General features: G+C 43.5%; 1 protein-coding gene across 1 annotated transcript in view; it reads left to right on the plus strand.

The window, feature by feature from the left end:
• The window catches only part of NOC3L (NOC3 like DNA replication regulator), a 90,599-nt gene that overhangs the window by 35,258 nt on the left and 33,274 nt on the right, over window positions 1-22,067 (plus strand). Inside the window, exons 12-14 of the mRNA XM_073548122.1 lie at window positions 2,887-2,987; window positions 4,227-4,299; window positions 19,712-19,775. Coding sequence (XP_073404223.1) covers window positions 2,887-2,987; window positions 4,227-4,299; window positions 19,712-19,775 — 238 coding nt within the window. The remainder of the gene's footprint in view (window positions 1-2,886; window positions 2,988-4,226; window positions 4,300-19,711; window positions 19,776-22,067) is intronic.

The following is a 22,067-nucleotide window of genomic DNA, read 5'->3' on the forward strand; positions in this document are numbered from 1 at the left end:
TGCCATGAGAATCCTCGGCAGGATGGCAGCAGCAATAGAGGCAGTGCCATTTGCCCAGTTTCACCTCAGGGTCCTTCAGCTAGCCATACTCAGATCTTGGGACAGGAACCCCTTCTCCCTCGACAGGGAGTTCAGGTTGACGTCATCGACCAGGAGGTCCCTGCACTGGTGGCTCAAACCAACCTCGCTTACACGAGGGAAGCCATTCCTCTCAGGACAATGGAAGATCCTGACTACCGATGCAAGCCTGACAGGCTGGGGGGCGGTACACCTACATCACAGGGCACAGGGCAAGTGGTCACCGAGGGAAGTGACATTGCCCATCAATGTTCTGGAAATCAGGGCCATTCTCTTGGCACTGAGAGCCTTTCATCACTTGCTTGCAGCCTCGCACATACGGATACAGTCGGACAATGCCACGGCTGTGGCATACGTGAATCACCAAGGCGGGACCCGCAGCGCCCAGGCAATGAGAGAAGTGGCTCATATCCTCCGCTGGGCGGAAGACACAAGGTCGGTTCTTTCTGCGGTACACATTCCGGGTGTAGAAAACTGGGAAGCCGACTTCCTCAGCAGGCAAGGAATGGACTCGGGGGAGTGGTCTCTCCATCCCGAGATTTTTTACCAGATCTGTCAACGATGGGGAACCCCGGATGTGGACCTAATGGCATCCCATCTCAATGCCAAGGTTCCCAATTTCATGGCCAGGACACACGACCCGCGGTCGCTCGGAGCGGATGCCCTGGTCCAGGACTGGTCCCAGTTCCGACTCCTGTACATTTTTCCACCCCTCCCCCTAATAGCCAGGGTCGTGAGGAAGGTCAAGCAAGAGGGAGTTCCGACCATCCTCATCGCGCCAGACTGGCCCAGACGTACTTGGTACGCCGACATCGTCCAACTTACGGCAGACGCCCCCTGGCGTCTACCCGACCGCCACGACCTTCTGTCTCAAGGTCCGTTCTTCCACCAGAATTCAGGGGCCCTCAATTTGACGGCATGGCCCTTGAAACCTGGATTCTAACCCAGGCAGGTTTTTCACCGGCAGTCATTGCAACTATGATCAGGGCAAGGAAGCCTGCCTCTGCCAAGCTCTATTATTGTACCTGGAGAGCCTTCTTTTCTTGGTGCGAATCTCATGGACAAGTCCCACTCCCTTATTACCTCCCGAAGGTACTAGGTTTTCTTCAATCGGGCCTAGATGCCAAGCTATCCTTAAGTTCGCTTAAGAGTCAGGCGTCGGCGCTTTCAGTCCTTTTTCAAAAGCGCATTGCTATTAAACCGCAAGTAAGGACTTTCATCCAGGGAGTTTCCCGATTGGTTCCTCCCTACAAACGTCCGATGGATACGTGGGACCTCAATCTGGTCCTGACAGCATTGCAAGCTCCACCCTTCGAACCTCTTAGAGAAGTTCCACTCTCCATTCTGTCTCAGAAAGTGGTTTTTCTAGTGGCTATCACCTCGTTACGCAGAGTGTCGGAATTGTCAGCACTTTCCTGCAGACGACCTTTCCTAGCCTTTCACCAGGACAAGGTGGTTCTCCGCACGGTACCATCCTTCCTTCCGAAGGTTGTGTCCAACTTTCACCTTAACGAAGAGATTTCACTGCCTTCCCTTTGCCCGGTTCCGGTACATAGAGTGGAGAAGGCTCTGCATACGCTTGACCTAGTCAGGGCATTGCGGATTTACGTGTCCAGGACTGCACCTTTCCGGAAATCCGATTCCCTCTTCATTCTTACGGAAGGTAGTCGCAAGGGGTTGCCGGCTTCCAAGGCTACCCTTGCCAGGTGGATCAAGTCCGCCATACATGAGGCCTACCGACTTAACAGTTCCCCTCTTCCGGCCGGTATCACGGCACACTCTACACGGGCAGTAGGGGCCTCCTGGGCCATTCGGCATCAGGCTTCGGCACAACAAGTGTGCAAGGCGGCCACTTGGACTAGCCTACACACGTTTACGAAACACTACAGTGTTCATACCCAGTCCTCAGCGGATGCGAGCCTGGGTAGACTGGTTCTGCAGGCGGCAGTACCCCAAGTCTAGGGGACTGTCGGCACAATATTCGTCCACTGCTTCCCACCCAGGGACTGCTTTGGGACGTCCCAAGGTTCTGTGTCCCCCAATTAGGCGACAGAGTAAATGAGATTTTTGTGTACTCACCGTAAAATCTCTTTCTCTTAGCCTTTAATTGGGGGACACAGCTCCCACCCTGTTGCCCTTACGGGCCGTTGTTTCCTGTTGAGTTCTCATATTGTTCTTGAGCTCGTACATAGTAGCCTTCTTACAGGCATGGTTATGTTATTTGGTTACGTTCCTCCTTATGCTTTGGCACAAAACTGGAGAAGGCTGACGCCGTCCAGGGGTGTATACTGCAGAGGAGGAGCCAAAGTTAATCTTTTTTCAGATTATGCATAGTGTCGCCTCCTAGTGGACAGCAGCATAACACCCAAGGTTCTGTGTCCCCCAATTAAAGGCTAAGAGAAAGAGATTTTACGGTGAGTACACAAAAATCTCCTTTTTTTTATATTATACACCCATTGTGCAGGGTAAATGTCATCATTTTATATTGCGAGTCGTTACACAAGTGATAATGCCAATTTTGTACAGATTTACTTTATTTTATTTTTTAGTTGAATTTTATTTTGTATTTGTATCTCAACATTGAATGCATCAGCCAAGGCTTCTGTACCCCTGCCATCCCTGTGCCAACATTTACGACAAGTCCCTGGACCTACCACCCACCACTGCCGTAAATGCACAGTTGCATGATGGTAGAATGAAGAGTTGCATAGGACTGGCTGCAGTAGCTTCTGGCTATCATACAGTTAACTTGAGCACTGCAAAGAGATTATTGTTCCTTAAAATAATTCTCTGTCTCTTTTCCCACAGCATACGGAAACATTGAACATTGTTTTCTTAACCTACTTCAGAATACTGAAGAGAGCGCAGAAATCTGTCCTCCTTCCTGCCGTCTTGGAGGGTTTGGCAAAGTGAGTGTCTGTGTATTCTGAGGAGTGGGCAGTGGGATGTGTGCCGCTATACTGAGCTCTTATGTTACAGTGGGTGTGGGATTGTCACCCGGCTGGCATTACATAGTTGGTGTGGTAGAGACATCCTTGTAGGCTTTTATTACCTTTTACCAATGATGTTTTATCTTCCGTGATCTAAACGCTACTATAAGTGCCGTTCCTTGCTGCTGTTTATACACATTACCAGAATTAGGTCTTATGTAAAAGCATTTCTAGGAATATTTCCCAGAATATCACAAGTATGGCACTTTTACAAATAATTATATTACATCAGCCAAAGCTGGGAGTGGTACAAACAGAAAAAAATGATCATGGATTTTTTTTTTTATTTTCCATTTTATTTTTGCTTTACAATTGCTGATACAAAACACTCACCAAAGTACTGCCCTAGTGTGCAATTTCTGCACCGTGGCATAGAACTTATTGAAGTTTGTGAATACGTGTTGTAAGATGTTTTTCTCATTCTCTCATTGGGGGACGCAGTCTGGCAGGTGGTACATGAAGTGAAAAACACTGTATGTGTTTTGTTAGCCTTCTTGGATGTCTTAGAGAGTGACATGGTCCAGTGTCCCCCAATGAGTGGCTCGGAGAAAAGGATTTTAAGGTGAGTACACACAAATCCCTGTTTTCCCACTTTCAGAATAGTGCTACGCAAACACTTCTTCCCGGTCCAGTGTTGGCTCCGTGCTGGTCCTTTCTCTGTGGTTTGGGGGCACCGGTGACATCACTTAGACGGCATACATCACCTCTGCAGGTGATCCACTGGGCTTAGCAGCTCATGTCATGTACATCTTCAGAGCTGTTGAGCTTAGTGATTGGCTGCAGCTGTGAATTGCACTGTCAACATGTCACCACTGCAGCTTAAATACACAAAGGAGCAGAGACTGAGAGCCAGCAATGAACTCCGGGAGAATAAATAATGAATACCTTTTTTTTCTATTATTTTAAAAGTAGAAAAGCATTACAAGACTACTTTTCTTAAAGTGGAAAACTCCTTTAAGGACCCCCATGAAAATGGAGCTACTTCTGCTACAGGACTCATTTTGTCCTTGGTCATGAAATTGACTCCCTAAATGCAATGTGTCGTTTATGTAGATGAGTTTCCTCTGAGTGATGACTTCAGTACTTTTATACTTCATATTATACTTATACTGGGTTTTTTTCGGAGTAAAATAGTGACACGGTTTGTGCTTCTTTCAGATTTGCTCATCTAATAAATCTGGAATTTTTTGATGATCTCCTTGTTGTGCTCAATAAGCTCATTGAATCTGGTGTAAGTATGACTTCTTGTTTCCAAGTACTTATCTTCATGTTACACCGCACATTTCTCCTCACTTATATTACTTAGCTGCCTACTTCATAAGGTTAAAGTTCAGTGCTTTCAACTCCTAATATGTCAGCAAGAATTGAAGGGTTATTCACATTGCATTTTGGAGAATTTGTTGATTACGATTTACACTTTTACAGTTGTGGCCAAAAGTATTGACACCCCTGGAATTCTGTCAGATAATACTCCGTTTCTTCCTGAAAATGATTGCAAACACAAATTCTTTGGTATTATTATCTTCATTTAATTTGTCTTAAATGAAAAAACACAAAAAGAATTGTCCTAAAGCCAAATTGGATTAATTCCACACCAAACATAAAAAAGAGGGTGGACAAAAGTTTTGGCACTGTTCGAAAAATCATGTGATGCTTCTCTAATTTGTGTAATTAACAGCACCTGTAACTTACCTGTGGCACCTAACAGGTGTTGGCAATAACTAAATCACACTTGCAGCCAGTTGACATGGATTAAAGTTGACTCAACCTTTGTCCTGTGTCCTTGTGTGTACCACATTGAGCATGGAGAAAAGAAAGAAGACCAAAGAACTGTCTGGGACTTGAGAAACCAAATTGTGAGGAAGCATGAGCAATCTCAAGGCTACAAGTCCATCTCCAAAGACCTGAATGTTCCCGTGTCTACCGTGCGCAGTGTCATCAAGAAGTTTAAAGCCCATGGCACTGTGGCTAACCTCCCTAGATGTGGACGGAAGAGAAAAATTGACAAGAGATTTCAACGCAAGATTGTGCGGATGTTGGATAAAGAACCTCGACTAACATCCAAACAAGTTCAAGCTGCCCTGCAGTCCGAGGGTGCAACAGTGTCAACCCATACTATCCGTCGGCGTCTGAATGAAAAGGGACTGTATGGTAGGAGACCCAGGAAGACCCCACTTCTTACCCCGAGACATAAAAAAGCCAGGCTGGAGTTTGCCAAAACTTACCTGAAAAAGCCTTAAACATTTTGGAAGAATGTTCTCTGGTCAGATGAGACAAAAGTAGAGCTTTTTGGGCAAAGGCATCAACATAGAGTTTACAGGAGAAAAAAAGAGGCATTCAAAGAAAAGAACACGGTCCCTACAGTCAAACATGGTGGAGGTTCCCTGATGTTTTGGGGTTGCTTTGCTGCCTCTGGCACTTGCCTGCTTGACTGTGTGCATGGCATTATGAAGTCAGAAGACTACCAACAAATTTTGCAGCATAATGTAGGGCCCAGTGTGAGAAAGCTGGGTCTCCCTCAGAGGTCATGGGTCTTCCAGCAGGACAATGACCCAAAACACACTTCAAAAAGCACTAGAAAATGGTTTGAGAGAAAGCACTGGAGACTTCTAAGGTGGCCAGCAATGAATCCCACAGAACACCTGTGGAGAGATCAAAAAATGGCAGTTTGGAGAAGGTACCCTTCAAATATCAGGGACCTGGAGCAGTTTGCCAAGGAAGAATGGTCTAAAATTCCAGCAGAGCATTGTAAGAAACTCATTGATGGTTACCGGAAGCGTTTGGTCGCAGTTATTTTGGCTAAAGGTTGTGCAACCAAGTATTAGGCTGAGGGTGCCAATACTTTTGTCTGGCCCATTTTTGGAGTTTTGTGTGAAATGATCAATGTTTTGCTTTTTGCTTCATTCTCTTTTGTGTTTTTTCATTTAAGACAAGTTAAGTGAAGATAATAATACCAAAGAATTTGTGTTTGCAATCATTTTCAGGAAGAAACTAAGTATTATCTGACAGAATTGCAGGGGTGTCAGTACTTTTGGCCACAACTGTATCTTCTCGTTTACTATATATTTTTATGTATGACCCATTTAGATGTTCTGATCCAGTCTTTTAAATGCCCAACTATTAGGAAGCTGATTGGTGGTCGATTACCAGCCTGTTTACATGAAAAGACAAACAGTGATGGGGACAGAAAGATTGTCAACACCCTCATTCTGTTCATAGATAATAGAATCATAGAATGGTAGCGTTGGAAGGGACCTCCTGGATCATCTGCTCAAAGCAGGATTCACTAAATCATCCCAGACAAATGTCTGTCCAGCCTCTGTTTGAAGACTTCTATTGAAGGAGAACTCACCACCTCTCGTGGCAGCCTGTTCCACTCATTGATCACCCTAATTGTAACAAAAAATTTTTCTAATATCTAATCTGTGTCTCCTCCCATTCAGTTTCAGTTCCAGTACAATTTCATGTTATCGGCAGCACATCCTCTCTTTCCATGGGACGATGTGCTTCCAATAACGATGCAGCATGTGTAGTCATTGGCCCTGACAAAGCAGAGTTTGCTGTTTTGTCGGGTGATGCTGGCTTATATAGACGAGCTGATAATAGGGAACAAACGTTCTGACTAATGATTATTGGCTCACCAGAACTGGCCTGTATTCTTTCTTGCAGTTATTTTTTGTCTAACATGGCTTTGATGGGGGTAGTTAGAGACCTAGACGACATTGCACCCATCTGTATGCAGGAGAAATGATGAAAGTCGATCTATAATCTGTATGCCTGATATATATTCCTGCTCTCCGTGTTTACATTCCAGCTTGGATTCTGCAGTATTAATAGTACGGCAGAGTTACAAAGTTATAAACCTGCAGAATGAAGATGCTCACAATTACACCGCTGACATTGTGCTGTTACAGTTGAAATCACAAGTTTACATACTCTATATAAAAAGACACATCTGCAGGTTTTTCTCAATATCTGACATGAAATCAGAATAAACCTTTCCTGTTTTAGATTAATTAGGATTACCATAATTATTAATATTTGCCAAATGCCAGAATAATGATAGAGAGAGAGAATGTTTTAAGGCATTTTTATTACTTACTGCAAAGCCAAACATTTACATACACTAAGATTACTATGCCTTTAAACAGTTCTGGATTGCCCATATGATGGTGTCATGTGGTTGCAAGCTTCTGTTTTTTGGCAGTATCTGAGTTAGAGACACATCTGTGGATGGATTTTAATGCACACCTGAAACACTGCTTCTTTGTGTAGCATCATGGGAACTTCTAAAGAAATCTGCCAAGATATCTGGAAAAGAATTGTGGACTTGCACCAGTCTGGCTACTCATTGGGTACAATTTCAAGATCCTTGAAGGTGCCTCGTTCATCTGTACAAACAATTATTCACAAGCACAAACAATATGGGAATGTCCAGCTATCATATCGCTCAGGAAGGAGATGGGTTCTGTGTCCCAGAGATGAACATGCTTTGATCCGACATGTGCTTATCAACCCAAGGACAAAAGCAACAGACCTTGTGAAGATGATGGCAGAAGCTGGTAAGATTGTGTCATTAGCCACAGTGAAACGAGTACTGTGTCAACATGGGCTGAAAGGCCACTCTGCCAGGAAGAAGCCATTATTCCAAAAGAAACACTTGACCTGTGGTCTGATGAAACTAAAATTGAACTTTTTGGGCATAATGACCATTGTTACATTTGGAGGAAAATGGGAGAAGCTTGAAAGCCTAAGAACACCATCCCAACTGTGAAAAATGGGGGTGGCAGCATCATGTTGTGGGATTGTTTTTCTGCAGGAGGGACTGGTGCACTTCACAAAATAGATGGCATCATGAGAAAAGAAGATTGTGGCAATACTGAAGCAACATCTCAAGACATCAGCCAGGAAGTTAAGGCTTGGGTGGAAATGGGTCTTCCAAATGGACAATGACCCAAAGTATACTGCCAAAATGGTAACAAAGTGGCTTGAGGATAACTAAGTCAATGTTTTGGAGCGGCCACACAAATCCCTGGTCTCAATCCTATTGAAAAGTTATGGGCAAAGCTAAGGCTGGAGTCACACTAACCTGCGCAAAATACGCTCCGTATTTTACATGCGTAATACGGATCAATGACCACTAAATAGTGGTCCGTAGGTCATCCGTAAGCAAGGTGAGGTCGCGTATTTTGCGCATGTGTGTCTCCGTATGCAATCCGTATGGCGAGATTTTCTCGCAGCCTTGCAAAATGGACATTTAACGGTTTTGAGGCCTGCAAACAATTTAATTCATTAGCCTGCACCCTATTTAGACACTCAGAAACAGGTGGCTGCCTACATTCTGTACATTTCTCACCTTGCTTTCACGAGGTGTGTTGGTGTTCTTTGTGCAGCATGTCAGAGGGTCTGACATTCAATACAACCGAGCAGGTTCTCTTTACCTGGCTTTTGTCACGGCGCTTTGGCCAACCATATCCTGTGATAGTGGATCCGCGGAGTAGGAGACGCATGTGGGTACATCCACTTTTGAGGCAACGACTCACAAGAGGGCATTTTCACCGCCTCTATTCGTCTCTGAGGGAGCATTTCCACATTTGATCGCCTCTTGGAGACAGTGCGCCCTGGGATCACATTTCAGGACACTAGGATGCGCCAAGCCATATCTGCAGAGGAGCGACTTCTACTCACAATACGGTATGTACTCCACAACCACATTCTCTATGTTCATAATGTGTGTGTTAATTTATGTTTTTTGGCCTTCTTGGACAATGTTTAATACCCTCATCTTACTCAAAATATGTTTCACCTGACACAGCACAATGTTACATCTAATATGTACTGCATATCACTTAGTCATTGTGCCACCAAATATGTGTGTGTTGTTCTCTCTCATTTCCTACCAAGTTTGGTCGGCATGTAACTGATTTTTTTTACTTTAGCCATTCTAACCTGGACTATTTCTGTTGTTCTACAGCTTCCTGTCCACTGGCCTGTCTTATGCCGCCCTCCACCATGAGTTTCTCATTGGAAAGTCCACCATTTCAGGCATAGTGAGGTCTACATGTGCACAAATCTGGACAAGACTCCATCAGGTGTTCCTACCCGAGCCCAGGATGGAAGACTGGTTAAGGATTTCAAGGGACTTTGAGGAGGACTGCCAGTTTCCAAATTGTATTGGGGCCCTGGATGGCAAACATATCAGGGTGCGTAAGCCGCCGAACTCAGGGTCCCAATTCTTCAATTATAAGCAATACTTTTCTGTTGTATTGTTGGCTCTGGTAGACCCTCAATACAAGTTTATAATTGTTGACATTGGGGCCTATGGAAGGACGGGAGACTCTAGAGTCTTCAATACTTCCATAATGGGTCGGCGGCTACGCACCAACCAGTTGGATCTGCCACCACCACGCCAGCTACCAGGCTCCCCCGAACAATCAGTCCCTTATGTCCTTGTGGCAGATGAGGCCTTTCAGTTATCACGTAATGTCATGAGGCCATATCCCCGGCGCAACCTTGACCACAGGCTCAGAATTTTTAACTTGCGCCTATCACGTGCTAGGCGACTGGTGGAGTGTTCCTTTGGGATTCTTTGTGCCAAATGGCGGGTACTCCAGTCTGCCATTCAGTTGAGTGAGCAAAATGTGAATGAAGTTGTGAAAGCCTGTGTTGTTCTGCATAACTTCACCAGGATACATGATTGCTCCTCCTCTGATGGTGTTGTGCGTAGGCCGGACAATGTGCGCAGGGTGAGACCACCTATCATCCCTCAACGTAGACCGCTCTCTGGCCTCAAAGTGCGTGATATATTCACTAATTACTTTATCTCACCTGAGGGGGCTACTTCTTGGCAAGAGAATGCTGTGTCTATGTTCTAATTTTTTTTTGGTCAAAGTGTGTCCTAAATATATATTACTCAAGCCTTTTTATGATTCTATGAGTGTTTCTTTGCATTGGTTGGTGTATGTTAGTATGTTGTGAGGGATAGTGAGAAATCACACAGAGACGTTAACTAGAGTAGACAAATTTTTAGTTTTGCCTTTTTTTGGGGGGTTTTGCTTAAAGGCAAACATAATTTTGCCATAACACAAATTTGGCAATGGCCAAAATGACCCGTTGGGCCTTCGTTAACTTGATGTAACATTAACATACCAGAAAAAAACTGCAACAAACATTATGCAATAACAACATTGCTGCATGCCTACATTAACCTGGATTAGGCAACAAAGGGTGAGCTCCATCACCAAAATAAAGTCAATAAGATAACACTCACATTTCCTCATAATGTTTTCCAAACATAGAAAGATTCCACCATGACAGGCAAGGCTACCTCACATCTTTCACACAGATATTACCTGTCTGTAGAACAGACAATATTTAAGCATGCTATACTGGAAAGGATGAAAATACAAAACTCACGTGTTAAGACATAGAGAATGCTGGTCGCCTCAAATTGGTTTACTAGAGAATGCTAATAACAAAGTTGACTACTTAACTAAAGGCAAGCACACCTTTCCTATGCATTAACAAGTGATTAGTGTATTTTCATCCTTTCAGGTAACAGTATAGCGCATTTAAATATTCTCTTTTATACACACATGTAATATCTGTGTGAAAGGCGTGAGGTAGCGTTGCCTGTCATGATGGATTGTTTCATATGCTTGGAAAACATTGTTTACAAATGTGAGTGTTAAATTATGTTCTAAATGTTGGTGAAGGAGAACACCTGTTTTTTTGTCTAGATTAGAAGCACCAGTTACATGTCACTGGACATCTCCAAAGTTTGGATTCATAAATCCTCATATGTAGGGGAAGGGGAACGGGGAGGAACAGCCTTTTGGTGCTGCTGGACATTGTGGCCAACATCGCCCTGTGTGGGGCCATACTGTTGCCCATGATGCTGTTGTTGTCCAGCCTCCTGGGCCTGTTGGTGATACTGGCCAGAGTAATAATGATGATGGTGAGGGGCTTCTTGTTGGCTATGGTAGGCCCGTGGCTCATACCCACCAAGATAGCCAGATCGTCCCCAACCAGGTTGGGACCAGCCTCCAACACTGGGTGGGTACAAGTGGCCATATTGGTGGGGTTGGCTTGATGAAGACATTTGGGGCTGCGGAATAGAAGGATGGGTAGGGGGAGGAAGGGGTTGAGGTGTTGGCCCACGTATTAGGGGCTGTTCAGACTCTGAGCAAGCATCTGTGTGGATGGTCTCATGCGCATTAAATTTCTTGGTGACAGCTGCCACCTCTCCAGAAATTCAAACACCTCATATGGGGTATTGGGGGGGTGCTTGCATCAAGCAGGATCTGAATACACCCCCTAATACGGAGCCTGACCTCACGGGTAAGGGCACGGAGATAAAGGGTGAGGCTACGTGCATAGGCCTCCTCACCATCATCTGTATTGACTCTGGACAAGTAATTCAGCACCCCAGTGTCCACATTGGTCCTGCTCTCTTGAATGGCGACCTGGCGCCTTCTTCTTATTCGCCGTGTTGCTAGAGCAGCCTGTGGGGAGGGCCTGATCTGGGCAGTTGGGCTGCTGCTCAAGTTGCCCATCTCTTCCAGGATGGGTGAGGTTGCAGCTGCAGACCGTCCTGGTGGTGTGTTGTGTCGGGCAGCCATTGTGTGCTCTTGTGATGCCTCCTCTTCAGACATCCTTCTTGTAGGGGGAGAAGATGGGCCAGCCACCTCATCCCCTACAGGATCAATAATTGGCTCTGCCTCTGAGGCCGTTCCTCGATCCGTAAGGTTGGATTGAGTTCTGTTATGAAATAGAACAGAGGCAAAAATACATCAATATTTTTGTCCCTGTAAAGTATTTGTGTAATGTTTTTGTGTCATGTGGTGTGAGGTATGTACTTACGGTCTCAGAGCCAGAATTGGGGCGAGGAAGTTCATCCGGTCATAATATATATATTTCCGCTTGACATGCCCAGCATCCCCACTCCTGGACCGCTGCTGGCGTTCCCGGCGGTACTGGTCCCGGATGCTTCTCCACCGTTTCATCACATCTTCCACTGCAATGTGACAGGAAAGATTGTCAAAATCACATATTTGAGAGGTCACATTTTCAAACAGTAGTCTAGGCATTGGGCCTTATGGGGTGTGCGTTCTACCCATGGTGGCATATGTAATTGGGCCGATACCCAGGGTCTCATTAGCTCCCCTGAAACTAATTTTAGTGGCTAGGAGGATGAGGAGCTTGTGGCCTAAACCCCTAATTATGGCTGTGTGAAGCCACGTGTCACATCCTAATGTAACGGCCTCATGAGGCTAAAATTACATGCACAGGAAGGGGGGGGCTGATTGTAGATTCATTTTATAGCGTGCGCTAACGTTAATTACATTTTTATGGGTGCACTTACGAATTTTCTGCTGCTCATCACGTGGTCTGTCACCGAAGTCATGGTACATCTGGCGACAGATGCGCCTCCATGACGCCTCCTTTCTTGTGCGGTTCGCATAGTTTGCGTCGCGTGGGTCCCATATTTCTGGACGCTCCTGCACCAGCACAATTAGCATCTCTACATTTATGTAAGTGGACGCCATGCTGCTGCTGTACTCCGTGGAGGCGTACTTCCTGGATGTCTGGAGCGCTTTTTGAGCTCATTTGCATGTCTACGCTTCCTGATGATGGATTGGCCCATTTCCTATTCACCAGCCAAAAGACCTGCGTATTGCTCGCAGGTCACACGTGTGTTCAGTGTGTAATCCGTATTTTTTGCGCACCCATAGACTTGCATTGGCGTGCTACGGGCGTAGTACGCTGACAATCGCAGCATGCTGCGAGTGGCACGGAGTGTAGGATACGGAGGAGAAATATACGGCTGGTGCGAGTGACCCCATAGAGAATCATTGGTCCGTGTCTAATGCGTGCTTTTTGCGCCTCTCACGCACCCGTATTCCTCGCCAGTGTGACTCCGGCCTAAAAAGGTAGGAGCGAGCAAGGCGACCTACAAACCTGGATCAGTTACACCTGTTTTGTCAGGATAAATGGGCCCAAATTCTGACCAACTATTGTGAGAAGCTTGTAGATGGAGATCTCAAACATTTCACCCAAGACGTTCAATTTAAGGGCATTGGTACCAAATACTGAAATTAATGTAAAGTTTTGACTTTGCAGTAAGTAATAAAAATTCTTAAAAACATTCTCCATCTCATTATTCTGGCATTTGGCAAATATTATTAATTATGGTAATCCTAATTGACCTAAAACGGGAAAGGTTTATTCTGATTTCATGTCAGATATTGAGAAAAACATGCAGATGTGTCTCTTTATATAGTATATGTAACCTTCTGATTTCAACTGTATATGATGGAAATTTGCTGGAATGCTGGAAGAAAGCGCATCCCTCATGGTCCAGTGGTAGATTTACCACCAGGACTCCGTATGCACAATCTGCATATTTCCACACATGTGAGGTATGGATGTCTTAAGAAGGTGGACTAGTGTTAACCCCTTTCTGCCATGTGACGTACTATCCCATCCATGTGCCCTGGGACTTAATTCCCAAGGACGGGGATAGTACGTCACAGCGATCAGCGGCGCCCCCAACACATTAACCCCGGCACACCGCGATCAAACATGATCACAGTGTACCGGGGGTTATAGGAAGCATCGGCAGGGAGGGGGCTCCCTCCGTGCTTCCCTGAGACCCCCAGAGCAGCACAATGTGCAGCACTGCTCCGGGGGTCTCCTTCCCTGCAGGTCCCCGAATCCAAAATGGCGAAGGGGACCTTCGGGGGCCTGCAGGGAGCTGGCTTCCTCACTGCCTGCAAAGCGCAGGCACGAGGAAGCCTGCTGATCTGTCACAGCGATCTGTGATGTCCCCCCTGGGACAACGTAATAAAGTTAAAACAAAAAAAACAAAAAAATGTAAAAATAATTTAAAAAATTGCTAAATAAATTTTTTAAAAAAATTCATTTTTTGGAAATAAAAAAACAAAACAATAAAAGTACACATATTTGGTATCGCCGCGTCCGTAACGACCCGCCATATAAAACTGTCCCATTAGTTAACCCCTTTAGCGATCCCCTTAAAAAATAAAAATAAAAAACAAAGCAAAAAATAATGATTTATCATACCGCCGAACAAAGTGCAATAACGCGCGATAAAAAAAAAAGCATGTAAATATCCATGGTACCGCTGAAAACGTCATCTTGACCCGCAAAAAACGAGCTGTCATACAGCGTCATCAGCGAAAAAATAAAAAGTTATAGCTCGCAGAATAAAGCGATGCAAAATAATTATTTTTTATATAAAATTGTTTTCTTTGCATAAAAGCGCCAAAACATAAAAAAGACATAAATGCGGTATCGCTGTAACCGTACTGACCCGAAGAATAAAACCGCTTTATCAATTTTACCGCACGCAGAACGGTGTAAACGCACCCCCCCAAAAGAAATTCATGAAACGCTGGTTTTTGTTCATTCTGCGTCCCAAAAATCGGAATAAGAAGCGATCAAAAAATGTCACGTGCCTGAAAATGGTACCAATAAAAACGTCAACTCGTCCCGCAAAAAATAAGACCTCACATGACTCGGTGAGTCAAAATATGGAAAAATTATAGCTCTCAATATGTGGTGATGCAAAAACTATTTCTACAATAAAAAGCGTCTTTTAGCTTGTGACAGCTGCCAAATATAAAAACCGCCATAAATAGTAAATCAAACCCCCCGTTATCACCCCCTTAGTTAGGGAAAAATAATAAAATTAAAAGAAAATGTATTTATTTCCATTTTCCCATTAGGATTAGGGCTAGAGTTAGGGCTGAGATTAGGGTTTGGGGTGTGTTGGGGTTAGGGTTGGAGTTAGAATAGGGGGGTTTCCACTGTTTGGGCACATCAGGTGCTCTTCAAACGCAACATGGCGTCTGATCTCAATTCCAGCCAAAGTTGAAAAAGTCAAATGGTGCTTCTTCCATTCCAACCTCTGCCATGCACCCAAACATTGTTTTACCCCCACATATGGGGTATCAGCCTACTCAGGACAAATTGCAAAACAACTTTTGGGGTCCAATTTCTCCTGTTACCCTTAGGAAAATAAAAAATTGGGGGCAAAAAAAAATCATATTTTTTCCATAAAAATGATCTTTTCACCCCCCAATTTTTATTTTCCCAAGGGTAACAGGACTCTAAAAGTTATTGTGCAATTTGTCCTGAGTACACTGATACCCCATATGTGGGTGTAAACGACTATTTGGGCGGACGGCAGAGCTCGGAAGGGAAGCAGCGCCATTTGACTTTTTGGGCTGGAATTGAGATCGGACACCATGTCGTGTTTGGAAAGCCCCTGATGTACCAAAACAGTGGAAACCCCCCACAAATGACACCATTTTGGAAACTAGACCCCCCCAAGGAACTTATCTAGATGTGTGGTGAGAACTTTGAACCCCCAAGTGCTTCACAGAAGTTTATAACGCCCGGGCGTGAAAATAAAAAAATCATTTTTTTTTCCCACAAAAATGATTTTTAATTGGACGGCTGTACGTTATAAACTTCTGTGAAGCCCTTGTGGGTTCAAAGTTCTCACCACATATCTAGATAAGTTCCTTGGGGGGGGTCTAGTTTCCAAAATGGGGTCACTTGTGGGGGGTTTCCACTGTTTAGGTACATCAGGGGCTCTCCAAACGTGACATGGCGTCCGATCTGAATTCCAGCCAATTTTGCATTGAAACAGTCAAACGGCGCTTCTTCCCTTCTGAGCTCTGCCATGCGCTGAAACAGTGGTTCCCCCCACATATCAGGTATCAGCGTACTCAGGACAAATTTCAAAATAACTTTTGCAGCCCAATTTTTTCCTGTTACCCTTGGTAAAATGACAAAAATTGAACCTGAAGTAATTTTTTTGTGAAAAAAAGTAAAATGTTCATTTTTAAAAAAAAAAATTCCTGTGAAGCACCTGAAGGGTTAATAAACTTCTTGAATGTAGTTTTGAGCACCTTGAGGTGTGCAGTTTTTAGAATAGTGTCACTTTTGGGTATTTTCTATCATATAGACCCCTCAAAGTGACTTCAAATGTGATGTGGTCCGTAAAAATAAAATGGTGTTGCAAAAATGAGAAATCGCTGGTCAACTTTTAACCCTTATAACTTCCTAAGAAAAAAAAATTTGTTTCCAAAATTGTGCTGATGTAAAGTAAACATGTGGGAAATGTTACTTATTACGTTTTTTGTGTGCCGTATCTCTGTGATTTAATGGTATAAAAATTAAAAGTTGGAAAATTGCGAAATTTTCATCAAATTTCCGTTTTTTTTCACAAATAAACGCAAGTTATTTGAATGAAATTTATCACGAACATGAAGTACAATATGTCATGAGAAAACAATGTCAGAATCACCGGGATCCATGGAAGCGTTTCAGAGTTATTACCTCATAAAGGGACAGTGGTCAGAAATGTAAAAATTGGCCCGGTCATGAACGTGCAAACGACCCTTCGGGGTTAAGGGGTTAAAGATCAGGAACATCCTTTTTTTTTTTCTTAGAAACAGCGCTGCGTCCGTCACACAAACTATTATATCTTCATATTCCAGTATATTTAATTTTACAGAACAGATGAGAAATCAGCCGTTTGTCTTCTCCCCTCATTGTCGTGGTTAGGCTGTGGAGTGAGTAGTCATCTCCTTTCCCTCATCATGGTGATTATGTGCTCGTCCTGCCATTCATAATCCACCATGTATGGCTCTGTTGAGTTCATTTCCCCAGTTTAGATTTACTGTTTTTTTTTATTGCTGGACTGAGATAATTTATTGGCGAAAGTTAGTAACATGGAGGAGACATTTTTTAGGTTTGTGGATGACTTGTTAGATCTCTGATCCAAGTAGTGCTCAAGACTGCAGATAGAATGAGTCAGCCATGGGGAGGAGCACAGTCACAGTTTGCCTGCTGCTTCTTTTATGGCGTTCCTAAATGTTTTCCTCTGTTACTCACATATTTTTTTGTTAAATAAGCATTCCAACCAAACGTTTCTTTTTTTTTTTTATTTTGCCTACACCTGTGCATATGTAGTGTAAGTGTAGCAATATACAAGCCGATCTCCGTCTTCCCGAGTTTCCAACGCCACTCCGGTTCTCTTCTCACTCATGTGACTGTGGTCCCAACTCGCCGGGTCATGTCCGGCTTTGTATTAGCTGGACCTGACTTTTATAATGCAAATTTATGGAGTGTTAGAATAAGACCCAATAGGCTTATATTGTATCACACACCAACTGAAGTCAGAATGGAAGTCACGTGAGCGAGAAGGGACTGGAGCGGCACTTGAAGACTGCGATCGGTGAGTATATTAGCACATTTGCATTACACTAGCACACATTCCCACAGGTTTAGGTAATATGTTTGCTGGGAATGCTTCTTTACAATAACTTGGCCTGTACAAGCTGATTTGTATTCTGAGATTTAAATTGTAGAGATTTTCCTAGTGTATGAAGAGTTTTCCTGTGGGTCAAATAATGCAGCCATAGAAGCATACACTCCTGCCACTATGTGATGCATTTTTGGTGGCCTATGAATTATTTGGGACCACTCCACTGACTGTTCTGTGTATATGGTTTCTCTTGTAGGCCATTGTTAGTAACTTGCTGTGATGTTGCGTCCCATAAATAGGAGTTGTATAACCATTTTTCATCACTGGCCTAATAAGCATTTATCAGAGATCCTATATGCGGTGATGGACCGCTGCTTCTTTCATGCTTGTAGTACACAAGGACATAGGTTTCAGGAACTTGTAGAATGTCTTTTATTGGTCAGAAGACGAATCAAGACTATATGCTAAATCCAGAATGGCCGGTGTCAATCACTTACAGTAATTGTCATGCTTCTGTCCCCTCGTCAGTTCTGCCTCCTGCACTGATACGCACTCTTAATTCACTAGTAAAATCAGTCTTCATAGAGAAGACCTGATCAGTTCACTGAGGTATCAGGTTACAGCTGTTGCTCCTTGAATTCTATAGAGAGAGGAGGAGAAGGATGCAGGCTCATGCGAAAGTTGCTTCTTTTTAGTAAATGTTCTTCTATCGTGTCCCCTTTTGGAAAATATTTGTACCCTGTTGAAATTTATTTAAAGAAAAAGTCAGGGTTCAGTGCAGAGTCCCGCTGTCCGATATTGGCTGCGGTACTGACATCCCGTCAACAATGCGGCGTCTAATCAGTGGGCTCTGCCCTCCACCAAGCCACTGACCTCAATGATTGACTGCTGGCCTATTGATGTGATGTCAGGGCCACAGTCAATAATGGGCACTGGGAGCAGAGACTCTCGCAGCACAGAGAGGGTGAGTAAAGTGTGGTTTGCTATTAAACAAAAAAAAACCTGTCCCCAGGTAGTGACTTACGATGTTCTTTCTGAATGAGTCGTTCACTTTTCCTGTGTTTTCCATCAGGCTCAGACCGACATGACAACTCTTCTTATAACCAAATCAGAGTTTACAAGAAAGACACAATTGACTTGTTTTATTTCCAGCACCGTCCCCAACCTGCACAGATTCCCCATTTTGCTTATACCCCAATGCTGAGCCGCTGCTAAAGTATTTTACCCTATTACTGCACCTGCTGTGTGTACCAAGATTTTTTGAATGGGGACAAAGTCTTTAACGCTACACTCCTCAGTACCGCTGTATAGAGCTCCATAATGATGGTGCTTCTGAGGGTGCGCTGCAAAGACTGGCCAGCAGGATCCCCTCTTCTCTATGAGCGGGGTATGGAATACATCGTAGGCCTGGAGAGGACGGTTTATTGACCCAGTACTGCTGCATGTGATGTGCATATAATTGGGGGCAGAGGCCCATGGAGTAATTTGCGCCAAATATCTAGAGTGCTTTTTTCAGCCCCTATGTTTCACCTTAATGATGCACTTCACGCAGATTACGCCAACACATTTTTTTAAAAGTGCACTTCCCAGTGTTAGAGCTGGCCAGCTATGTGTCACGTCTCACGTTCGTGTTGAATTTGACACAAATTGCACCTTGGAATGTATGGTGAGAATAAAGGTTGCAACATAAATGTATTTATCCCCCAGATTTTTCTTTTATACATGACCAGAGTGTTAGATGTTATTGAAGCTTTGCTGATCATTACCCATTGAGCCCTTTCCTCACTGGTGTACTATATGCTGAGAGCCTTATGGCATTGTGGTATTAGGCTAAGTGCACACGTTGCAGAAATTTTCTGCTCAAAAACCTGAATCCCTTTCCAGGAACCGCACCTATTTTTCTGCTTACGTTTTTTGCGCGGTTTTGATGAGTTTTTTTCCCGCAGCGGTTGAAAACCGCATGGAAGAGGCCTAAAACGGGGAAAATCCGCAAAATTAATGAGCATGCTGCGTTTTTTACCGCGATGCGGTTTTTTCGCGGTAAAAAAAAGCGCATCAATGTGCTCAAAAAGTGCAAAATGCATAGAAATGACTGTGCAGCTTATTTTTAGCAGTTTTATAGCGGTTTTATAGCGAAATCCGGTAAAAAACACTAAAAAACCGCTGTGTGTGAACACAGCCTTACAGGCGGCATCCTGCAAATCATCAGTGCACCCTTTGACTCTTACAGTGTGTTTGTGTGTATATGTGTGTGTCTGACTGGTGTGCTACTTCTCGTCTAGTGCTTCTGTGCTATAACTTTGCATACAATTCCTTAAAGCAATCTGTGTGTTCTCTTCAGGATCTCAGCTACAGAGAGAGTCTTCACTGTGTGCAGACGGCATTCAATATACTGTCCGGCCAGGGTAAGATGACGTGACTCCTTTATATAATGGCTGATGGTTCAGATATTGTCTAAAAAGAAGCGTAAATGTATCCAGAAGATATGATGTTGTGTTTCGCAGCAGCTCTATATTGAATGCAGACAATGCTGTGAATTAAGGCTAATGGGAACCTAATTAATTTATGCTGTATAGAGTACGGCTATTCCTAGAATGTGAGATACTGGGGATATGGAGGAGGCGTTCTTATGAAATCCTCAATTTCATGTCTCAAAATTAGGGAGACTTGTAACAGTGCCCCAAGGTATCATGCTAGTTATATCCATGTTGACGTTTGTATGATATCTGTTTTGGATGTCAACGATTAAAAAATAATGAAAAGCCAAATACTTTTTCCTATCTAATTATTGCAATTAGTCCATTAAAAACAGATGACTTACATGAAACACCCATTTTTTAATCTTCCATTAATTTTAATGCACGTGTCTGGCCCAAAATCTGATCACACTAGTGCATGGCCTCCATGATTCACCTTCATTGATGCATGTGCTGTCTGTGTGGGGGGCCATTTGGCACAAATTTGGGATACAAATGAAGTTCTGCTTTTCTGACCGATTCATGAAGGCAGGGCTGTGGAGTCGGTAAGCCACAGTTGCGACTCCGACTCCTGGATTTTATCAGACTCCGACTCCGACTCCTTCATAAATGGCCAATTCATAACAACAAATTTACTGTTGTAAAATATTAAACATCGTGCTTATTCAGTTTCTCACCATCATATAAGTAATCAGACCACTTAGAGCAAAAACTACATTTATTAGAATACAATTAGAATATAGCAAATAACTTTTATAAACTTTTCTAAACTGTAAGTAAATATGCAATAAACACTTTTATGCAGTTAATAAGAAGAAATCTATAAATTTGATCCTCCTTCATGGATGCCCTCAAATCTGATCTAATTATTTTGAGAGCAGAGAACAACCTCTCTACACTAACTTGTGTTGGTGGCAAAGCAGTAACCACTCGGACAACATCTCTGACAATGTCAGGATACAGAGGAATCGCTTGTTGCACTGTTATTTTTGATGAACGGTCAAATTTCTCAATTTCTTTTAGTGCACATGAAAAATTCTGCTGAAGTGTACTGGCTGTGTTCCTTGATGGGGATGACTCTTCTTCTATGCGGGAACGCTTTGCACGGTCCTTGTGATCCAAATATTTTTCTAAATTAAATTCTTCATCAGTTGATGATGAGGGTGAAGATGTGGCAGGACGACCAAATTCTTCTTGTTCCTCCTGACTGTTCTGCAACCCTTTCATCCTTACTGCTATTTCAAACAGAGCTTCTTTTCCTTTACTTAGCTGTTGATCATCTAGAAGAATCCGATGCATTGGGTCTACATAAACAGCTGCCAAAAGAATGTTATTTTGTAATAGTAGCTCCTCTCTCCGTTTCATTGATGTAGCAATGCCACTTGCAATTAACCCTCCTCTTTGGGACAGGCGAAACATCAGGTTCTTCCACTCCTTTAAGAAAATACCTGGAGTTAAGTCCTCTGCTTGTAATTTTTTAGTCACTGTAAATGGGTGCTCTAGCAATTTTTCCAGCTCAGTCACCTGATTCCACTGACCTTCATTTGGCGTCAGTTGAGGGTTAGCCATGTCTACAAGAAAGGTTTTCAGTTCAACCAAGCGCTGAATCATTAAGTAAGTACTGCCCCATCGTGTGGCTTGATCAATAATTGCCCCTTTTCCAGCACATCTCTTCAAAATTGAGTCAACTTTAGGGGTTCTGGCAACAGTAGCCAATTTTCTCACCTTGCCAATCAGTGCAGCAGCATGTCCTTCTTGCAGACTGTCTCTTATAGCCAGCTGTAGCGTATGCACAACACAGCGCATGTGATGAATGAAAGAACATATTGACACAGTTTCAACAAGATCATCTAAACTATCATGTTGCTGTTCATCTGAAGCAACTTCAGTTTGCTCCTCAGTTACAATACTGTGTTCCTCTATTTCAAACATTTCTGTGTCTGTGGACCCAGAATGTTCTTCTAGCTGCTGGTCACCATCATTACTCTCATTCATTAGCTTAATAGTACTTATCATATTTGAAGCATTGTCAGTTACGACAGAAAGAACTTGCTCTTTTTTAAGTTCATAGTCTTGCAGAACCTTTTCCACCAAGACCTGGAGAAACTCACTGGTGTGATGAACTTTGGTGTCTTTTACTGCCAATGTCTTGGTAACTATTTCATTTTTGTCACAAACAAATCGGACATTGATGGCAAAATAGTTCACTCTGTGACGTGT

The sequence above is a fragment of the Dendrobates tinctorius genome, unplaced genomic scaffold, assembly GCF_039654945.1.
Source record: "Dendrobates tinctorius isolate UK_male_01 unplaced genomic scaffold, ASM3965494v1 ptg000156l, whole genome shotgun sequence".
NCBI lineage: Eukaryota > Metazoa > Chordata > Amphibia > Anura > Dendrobatidae > Dendrobates > Dendrobates tinctorius.